At 49.6% G+C, this 8,898-nt stretch overlaps 1 protein-coding gene across 50 annotated transcripts in view; it reads right to left on the reverse strand.

The window, feature by feature from the left end:
- The window catches only part of ATXN2 (ataxin 2), a 141,691-nt gene extending 138,246 nt beyond the window's left edge, over window positions 1-3,445 (reverse strand). For all 50 annotated transcript variants that reach the window (XM_035257647.3, XM_078337305.1, XM_078337298.1 and 47 more), the window contains exon 1: window positions 2,960-3,445. In XM_035257647.3, the coding sequence (XP_035113538.2) occupies window positions 2,960-3,189 (230 nt within the window). In that variant the 5' untranslated portion in view covers window positions 3,190-3,445. The remainder of the gene's footprint in view (window positions 1-2,959) is intronic.
- Window positions 3,446-8,898: the final 5,453 nt, after the last annotated feature.

Consider the following 8,898-nt stretch of genomic DNA (forward strand, 5'->3'; position numbering starts at 1 on the left):
GCACTTTGGGAGGCTGAGGCTGGGGGACCACTTGAGGCCTGGCCAGCCTGGCTAACATGGTGCAACCCCGTCCCTACTAAAAATACAAAAATTGGCCAAGGGCCAAAGCTCATGCCTGTAATCCCAGCACTTTGGGAGGTCAAGGCAGGCGGATCACTTGAAGTCAGGAGTTGGAGACTAGTCAGGCCAACATGGCAAAACCCCATCCTCACTAAAAATACAAAAAAATTGGCTGGATGTGGTAGCAGGCACCTGTAATCCCAGGTACTTGGGAGGCTGAGACAGGAGTATCTCTTGAACCCAGGAGGCAGAGACTGCAGTGAGCTGAGATCAGGCCTGTACTTCAGCCTGGGTGACAGAGTAAGACTCCGTCTCAAAAAAAAAAAAAGAATTAGATCCAAGTAAAAATATGTTCTAATATTGTGACTACATTGTCTTCCCCAAAACAGTCACCTTCAAAAATGTGTACAACAATTAAAGACAGAATAAATCCCTTCTGAAAGTCATGAAAAGCTATTCACACACACATACAAAAAAAAAAAAAACAGAAGTCAAAATATGTTTCTTAAAGCAGATGTATTTCCAGACTTTCAAGAATATTTTGCTATCTCAAAACTTGTCAAACCCAACGCTGCATTTTCTTATTTCACCCTTGCTCTCAGAAACTTATTTTCATTGCTGATACACAAACCAAAGTGAGGCGATTCCAGAAGTTGAAACTTATTTACAAGGAAAGCAGTAAAGTGATTCAAAATTCAAAGTAATTCTACAAGTACATTAACAATCTGCACAAGAATAAATTTCACATTATACAAATCCAACACAGTAAATAAAATTTCACCTATTCATCAAAAAGAATAAAGGCTACCATTTAGGTCTCGAGTAAAAGAATGTAAAGCAAGGAAAAAAATCTAAATTAATCTTAAATTGTTGTAAAGCCTCAAGGAACAGAAAAAGGCCTTGTGGAACTAAAACATTCCAAGTATCTCTCATCACTCAAGCTATTCTGAAGCAAATTCTGCTATAATCTAATTTTTAAGCCTAAGAGTCAATGCAATTTAAAATCCTTAGTTTTAATTTGTATGTATTTGAACAAGTTGAAAATATCTGCCAAATCTCCTTCTAATACCTAAGAAAATAAAAACAATGCATCATTTTCTATAAAAATTGTACTTAAAATTTTTTCATTCCTCACTAGATGCCAACAAAAAAGGGAAAGTGAAGTTACTCTATGAGGGGAAATGATCACTTCACCTGAACTAGTTTGGCTAAGTAGTGGCTGGGATGCTTCAGACTCAGAGAAGTTGGGGGGGGGGGCGGGGCGGGGACGGGACGAGGCTTGTAAGTCAAATAACCGAAGACTATTTCAGCCCCTGGCCCCATTGAAGGCAAGAGAATTCCTTAAAAACCAGCTGATACCTCTTGATGGGGAACTTAAGCTGTAAATAAAAATTATTTAGAAATGGATTGCTGAAAATGTGTGTTCAAAAAGAAAACTCAGGTGCGTGAAAAATCCTCTTATCCCACCTTCCAAAACCCAAGATGTCTAAGGAGGACGCCAGTCATTGGCCCTGCCAAGCCGGCGGCCTAGGCCTAAGGGAGGCACAGTAGCGCCTGCAACACGGATAGACTTGGGGCACAGGGGAAATGGACTTGCGTGCCCTTGGTAAGCTCTGGCGGCACTCCCGAAGTTAAGGACACCGGCCACAATGGAATGGAGTCTATTGACATTTGCTTCTCCGTTTGAACACTAAGCATTTTCTTAGTTCGTGAAATACGAACTGACAATCACCACCCCCCGCCACCCTCAATAGGACCTCCTGCACGAACACACTCTCCAGAGTCAAAACCAGTTAGCCAGGACAACACTGATCCCTCGCCCCGTCTCTATCACAACCCCGGCTTAGGTGGGAAAAAGACACCAATAAACATTTCTGCGTTCAGAAACCACACCACGTCCCCTTCTGCAATCTCTCTCTCCTAGCATTTCCGAAATTGGGGCGGGGATTGGGAAAAGTGCGCAGGGCACCCGCTCCCTGCCACCAGCACCGCCGCCCCGGATCTCCCGGATCCAGCCTGGGTCCGGCCCTCGCCCACCACTGTTCACAGGCGCCTTCTCCACCGCAGCCTCGGAACAGCAATGCGGATCGGCCACCACCCGCGCGCCGGACAGGCCAGGCGGGGGAAGAATGGAGGCCGGGCACTCCCCACCCCTTCCCTTCCTTAGGAGGGGTAAGGCGGAACGCTGCAGGAGGCTGCACGGAGCCCCAAGATTCCACGGGAGTTCGGGAGCCCCCGCCGCAGCCTCGGAATCAAACGGGGAGGGGTGCGGGGGCCAAGGCCCACCTGTCTCCACCCAGTCTTCCGATCTTTCCCAGGACTGGGAGGGGGCGGGGAGAGGAGCCCCGATAGACCCTGATGATTCCGGAGGAGCCCAGTGCCTACCCCTTTAACGCGCACGGGGGACGCGGCCCTAACTTCTCCCCTTCTGAGATGTCCCCCACGATGGGGGAACGACATGTTCCGGAAAACGACACCAAAGCCTCCAGACCCCTCCAACGTTCACACCTAAACTGGGGGTGGGACGCTGCCCAAGCATACCCCTGCTGCGGGAGGAGGGGGCGTGCGAAAGGGGGAGCCAGGGGTGACCACAGCCGCGACCCGAGAACTCCTCCCAACACGCGTGGGGAGGGGAGGCCGCTGGCTCCCTCCATCTTGACCGCTGGGGGAGGGGGCGGGGATGCTGCGGGAGGCTGGACAGGCCTGACAATCCCAGAAGACCCCCGCGGCGCCCCCCAGCCGAGCCTCGGGACTCTGGCCCGGGCGAGTCCCCCACACGCCGCCAGCCCCCAGCCCACCTCGGGCAGCCCTGCCGGTCATGGGGCGGGGACCGCCGCGCGAGCCGCGGGGGAAGGGACACCGGGCCCAGAGCAGAGGGGGCTGGGGTGCCGACACCCACCTGCCCAGGCCGGGCCTCCCGCTGCCAGCGGTCGCCACGGCCGCCGAGGAAGAGGGAGCCGTGGCCGAGGACGAGGAGACAGAGGACGAGGACGGCGAAGGCACGACGGCGGGCGACGCGAGAAGGCCGCTGCCGCCGGGCTTGCGGACATTGGCGGCCGCAGGCGGCTGCGGCTGCTGCTGCTGCTGCTGCTGCTGCTGTTGCTGCTGCTGCTGGGGCTTCAGCGACATGGTGAGGGGCCCATACACCGGCTCGCACGCCGGGCGGGGACAGTCGGGAGCCGGGCGCGCCGAGGAGTCGCCGGAGCGCAGCGGGGACGCGAGAGTGCCGAGCGGGGAGGCGCGGGTTGGCGCGGCCGGGGGGGCGCCCGGGCTGACGAGGGGGAAAAGGAGGACGAAGAAGGGGCGGGGAGGCCCGCCGAGACCGAGGAACCGCCGGAAGCCGGACCGGGATGCGCCGCCGTTGCCGTTGCTACCAAAACAGTCTGAGGCGGAGAGAGGCGAGCGCTGCGGGGAGGGAGGGGGGCCAGGGCCGGGCGGGGGAGGGGCGGCGGAGGGATACGGGCCCGGTACCTCGCCACCGCCGCCCCGCCCGCTTCGCCGTGCCGGCCGCGGGAGCGAGCGCCCCCCGGGCCACCTAGCTGCGGCGAAACGGCGAGGCTCGGTGGCTGCCGCGGAACTCTGAGGAGGTGCGGCCGCTGAGCGCATCGGAGGCTGAGTGCGCCGAGGCGCCGGGTGGGCACGGGGATGCCGGATTGGGACTCTTTACCGGAAGTCGGAGGAGTCGGGCGGAAGCAAATCGTTAGGCGGACCCGGGACCGGGAGGGACACGTGAAGAGCGGGCGCACCGCTGGTCCGCGTTAGCGGGGGTCGGGTGAGGGCCAGGCGGCAGGCCCTTCCCAGGTCCGCCCTCTCGAGGCGGGTCTGCCCTTCGGGGAGGGCGTGTCGGTCTTAGCCTCTGGGGCCTGCCTGGTGTGGAGAACGGCAGGGAAGCATTTTTTCCCCCAGTGTATTCCTTCAACGTCCTCACACTCCTGCAGGGACCTCGTTTGCCCCCACCTGATGCAACCCAGAAAATGAACTGCGAGTTCTTTGGAGTGGAGAATTTATCTTTCTACGTGTAAAGCACCTACAACCCTGCCAGATTCAGGGGGCACACCATCCCGCCGTTTTCCTGCCGGGCACACACTAGGCTCTCCAGTGCCTCTGGGAACCTTCCAGGCAGGCCGCGCTATGCTGTCCTGCTGAGGCTGGAGTGGAGAAACCCTCCGGGGCCACCCACATCTGGGTACCTTTTCCCCACTTTTTTCATCCCAGCCTCGAAAACTCTTCTAGGTATCTGACCTTCATCTGAACTTTTTCCTCATTCACGAGATTCTGAAGGAAATATACGGGACTGAGACTGGTAGAGCTGAGAATAAGCAGACCTCACAAGAACGTGCGAACTTTAGACCTTGTACCCTTTATAAGTTTTAATTTAACTTAGCCAGCCAGCAGAGTAGACCCTTTATAAAATGTGTTGCAAGTAAACTGGAAGCAAGTAGATAACTTTTTTTATCTTGAGCAGCCAATCTAGTGTTTTTGAGTGAAATGACTTCAGGAAATTAATAGAGGAAGAAACACCAAAATTCCCCTTCAATGTCCTAGAATTGTCCAGATAAAGACCTAGAAAAACATGGAGAATGATTAAACCAGCAGTTTTCAGTAGCCCAAATGAAATTAAACTCCTAGATAGTCCAGGCAAAAATGATCATTGTATTCTACCAATGTAGGAAATCAGTTTTATTTCCCATCTAAAGAGAGACTGTCGCAAAACTCTTTAACAATTAACCTAGCCTGGCCAACATGGTGAAAACCCATCTCTATTAAAAATACAAAAATTAGCCGGGGGTAGTGGGTGCCTGTAATCTTAGCTACTTCGGAGATTGAAGCGGGAGAATCGCTTGAACCCGGGAGGTAGAGGTTACGGTGAGCCGAGATTGTGCCGCTGCATTCCAGCCTGGGCGACAGATGGAGATGCCATCTCAAATAATATATATATATATATATATATATATTTTTTTTTTTTTTTTTTGAGACGGAGTTTCGCTCTTGTTACCCAGGCTGGAATGCAATGGCGCAATCTCGGCTCACCGCAACCTCCGCCTCCTGGGTTCAGGCAATTCTCCTGCCTCAGCCTCCTGAGTAGCTGGGATTACAGGCACGCGCCACCATGCCCAGCTAATTTTTTGTATTTTTAGTAGAGATGGGGTTTCACCGTGTTGACCAGGATGGTCTCGATCTCTCGTGATCCACCCGCCTCGGGCTCCCAAAGTGCTGGGATTACAGGCTTAAGCCACTGCGCCCGGCCAATAAAAATTAACCTAAGGAAATTGGTACTAAAAACCCAGTTGAGGAAACAAAACAAAAAAAAAAAATAGGATTTTTTTTTTTTTGAGATAGAGTCTTGCTCTGTCACCTAATCTAGAGTTCAGTGGCACAATTTCAGCTCACTGCAACCTTCGCCTCCAAGGTGCAAGCGATTGTTCTACCTCAGCCTCAGGAGTAGCTGGAATTACAGGCGTATGCCAATACACTCTGCTAATTTTTGTGTTTTTAGTAGAAATGGGGTTTCACCATGTTGGCCAGGCCGGTCTTGAACTCCTGACCTTGTGATCTACCAATCTCAGCCTCCCAAGGGCTGGGATTACAGGCATGAGCCACTGCGCCCCCAGCCTAAGGGCCTAAATAGAAATACATTCTCTTTTCTCTGTTAGGAATCCAAGTCCCAGAATACAATCTTAAGACCAACTTTCAGGCCACTGGAAAGAAAAATGGAAGTTGAATAAGAAGGCCTAGGCTGGGCACGGTGACCTACACCTGTAATCCCAGAACTTTGGGAAGCCAAGCGGGGCAGATCCTTTGAGCCAAGTAGTAGGAGGAGACAAGCCTGGGCAATATAGTGAGACCTCCCCCCATACAAAAAAAAAATTTTTTTTTTTTGAGATGGAGTTTCCCTCTTGTTACCCAGGCTGGAGTGCAATGGTGCGATCTCGGCTCACCGCAACCTCCACCTCCTGGGTTCAAGCAATTCTCCTGCCTCAGCCTCCCGAGTAGATAGGACTACAGGCATGCATCACCATGCCCAGCTAATTTTTGTATTTTTCTTAGTAGAGACGGGGTTTCACCATGTTGACCAGGATGGTCTCGATCTCTTGACCTTGTGATCCACCCACTTCGACCTCCCAAAGTGCTGGGATTATAGGCGTGAGCCACCGCGCCCAGCCAAAAAATTTATTTTTTGAGACAGAGTCTTGCTCTGCTGCCCAGGCTGGAGTGTGCAGTGGTGCCATCTTGGCTCACTGCAACCTCCGCCTCCCTGGTTCAAGCGATTCTCCTGCCTCAGCTGCCTCAGCCTCCCAAGTAGCTGAGACTACAGGCATGTGCCACCATGCCCAGCTAATTTTTAAAAGTTTTTAAAAATTAAAAATAAAAGAAGGCTTGAAGCAGATGTAGCTGAGAAAGGTTGTTTTGACCCCCTACCATTGAATAAAAACTTAACAATTTTATCAAGATATAATTTACATACTATGAAATCCACCTATTTTATGTACTTTTTTTTTTTTTTTTGACACAGATTCTTGCTCTGTCACCCAGACCGGAGTGCAGTCATGTGATCTTGGCTCACCACAACCTCCACCTCCCACGTTCAAGCAGTTCTCCTGCCTCAGCCTCCTGAGAAGCTGAGACTACAGGCACCTGCCACCACACCCAGCTATTTTTTTTTTTTTTTTTGTATTTTATAGTAGAGATGGGGTTTCACTATGTTGGTCAGGCTGGTCTTGAACTGCTGACCTCGTGATCCACCCTCCTCAGCCTCCCAAAGTGCTGGGATTACAGGTGTGAGCTACCATGCCATCCTATTTTGTGTAGTGTAATGATTCTCAGTCAATTGATACAGTTATACAGCCATTGCCACTAATTTCAGAACATTTCCATTACCCGGGAAGATCCTTCATGCCTATTGGCAGTTTGGTTCCCATCCTCAGCCCAAGGGAACCCCTAATCTATTTTTTCTCTCTATGGATTTGTCTCTTCTGGAGTTTTCATATAAGTAGAATCTTACAGCATGCAGCCTTTTGTGTCTGCCTTCTTTCATTTGTCATAATGTTTTTGAGGTTTCTCTAAGGTTGTGACATGTAGCAGTATTTCATTCCTTATTATTTCTACATCATATTCTACGGTACTCGTATTTTGTGTCTACTTGCCAGTGGGTGAATGTTTAGATTGTGTCAACTTTTTGACTATTATGAAAATGCCTCTGGGGCTGAGATTGGTGGCTCCTTTTTATAATCCTGACACTTTGGGAGGCAGAGGTTGGAGGATCACTTGAGTGTTCAGGAGTTTGAAACCACCCTGGGCAACATAGAGTAACCCTATCTCTATGAAGAAAAACTTTAAAAATAAAAAATCAGGCCAGGCACGGTGGCTCACGCCTGTAATCCCAGCACTTTGGGAGGCCGAGACAGGTGGATTACAAGGTCAAGAGATCGAGGCCATCCTGGTCAACAAGGTGAAACCCTGTCTCTACTAAAAATACAAAAAATTAGCTGGGCATGGTGGTGCGTGCCTGTAATCCCAGCTACTCAGGAGGCTGAGGCAGGAGAATTGCCTGAACCCAGGAGGCGGAGGTTGTGGTGAGCCGAGATCGCGCCATTGCACTCCAGCCTGAGTAACAAGAGGGAAACTCCGTCTCAAAAAAAAAAGAAAGAAAGAAAGAAAAAGAAAAAATAATTCAAGTGACAAAGCCAGACCTTCAGACTTGGGAATCTAGTACCGTAGATTCTGTACTTGCTTTTTGATTTTCATTGACCCTTCAAAAGCTACAGGGCCCTATTTTTAGCCTGCTAATAATTTTCTTTTCTTTTTTTCTTTTTTCTTTTTTTTGAGACAGAATCTTGCTCTGTCACCCAGGCTGGAGTGGTACCGTGGCACGATCTCAGCTCACTGCAACCTCCACCTCCTGGGTTCAAGTGATTCTCCTGCCTCAGCCTCCCAAGGAGCTGGGACTACAGGCCACCAAGCCTGGCCAATTTGTTTATTTTTAATAGAGACGGAGTTTCACCATGTTGGCCAGGCTGGTCTGGAATTCCTGACCTCAGGTGATCCGCCTGCCTTAGCCTCCCAAAGTGCTGGGATTACAGGCATGAGCCACCACACCCGGCTTAGCCTGTTAATTTTCATCACTTCAGTGATTAATCAAGTCTCAGGATTTGGGGATAACAAACAGAGCCATGTGACGCAGAGCTATGAAGAGTGATTTGCTCGCACTCACTACAGAAGCACACATCACATGATCTAGTATTCCTGGCAATTCGCTTTTCTGCAATCATGCCTTTTCATTTCTCTTCACTTGATCCTGCTTAATGTATGATGATATATTATTCACTCAATACTCTTGATTTCACTTCAAAAGCATGAAGATTAATTCAAATCAAAACTAACTTGCATCCCCCCAAAACTATCCTCTTCGCGTTTTTGTATAGACCAATCCTCATTTAAAGAAAAAAAAAAAAAGAGCAGATGTAATTTCAAAAATAGGACCATGGTTAATTAAACCAATGTTTTTTTTTCTAACCATAGTTACTCAGAATTTGTAGAGGCTCATCTATTTGTAGACACTCCAGGAATCCCAAAAGACTAAATGCAATAATAAACTTTATTTTTTTTTAAAGGAAAAGTGTGGGGGCAGGGGCATAAAAAAAAAATAAATAAATAAATAAAATAATATTTCTTCAGCACTGTATGGGAACAGTAAAAAATAAAATAATAAAATTTTTAAAAAAGGAAAAGTGTTTGGGAGTGGGGGCTTCCAGGAAGGCATTATTTATATATCTTGTGTGCAAAGTAACAACTTTCCATCCAGCTTTGAAGAAGCTGGGGGTGAGGAGTACAAAATAG

The sequence above is a fragment of the Callithrix jacchus genome, chromosome 9 (assembly GCF_049354715.1).
Source record: "Callithrix jacchus isolate 240 chromosome 9, calJac240_pri, whole genome shotgun sequence".
NCBI classification, from domain to species: Eukaryota; Metazoa; Chordata; class Mammalia; order Primates; family Cebidae; genus Callithrix; species Callithrix jacchus.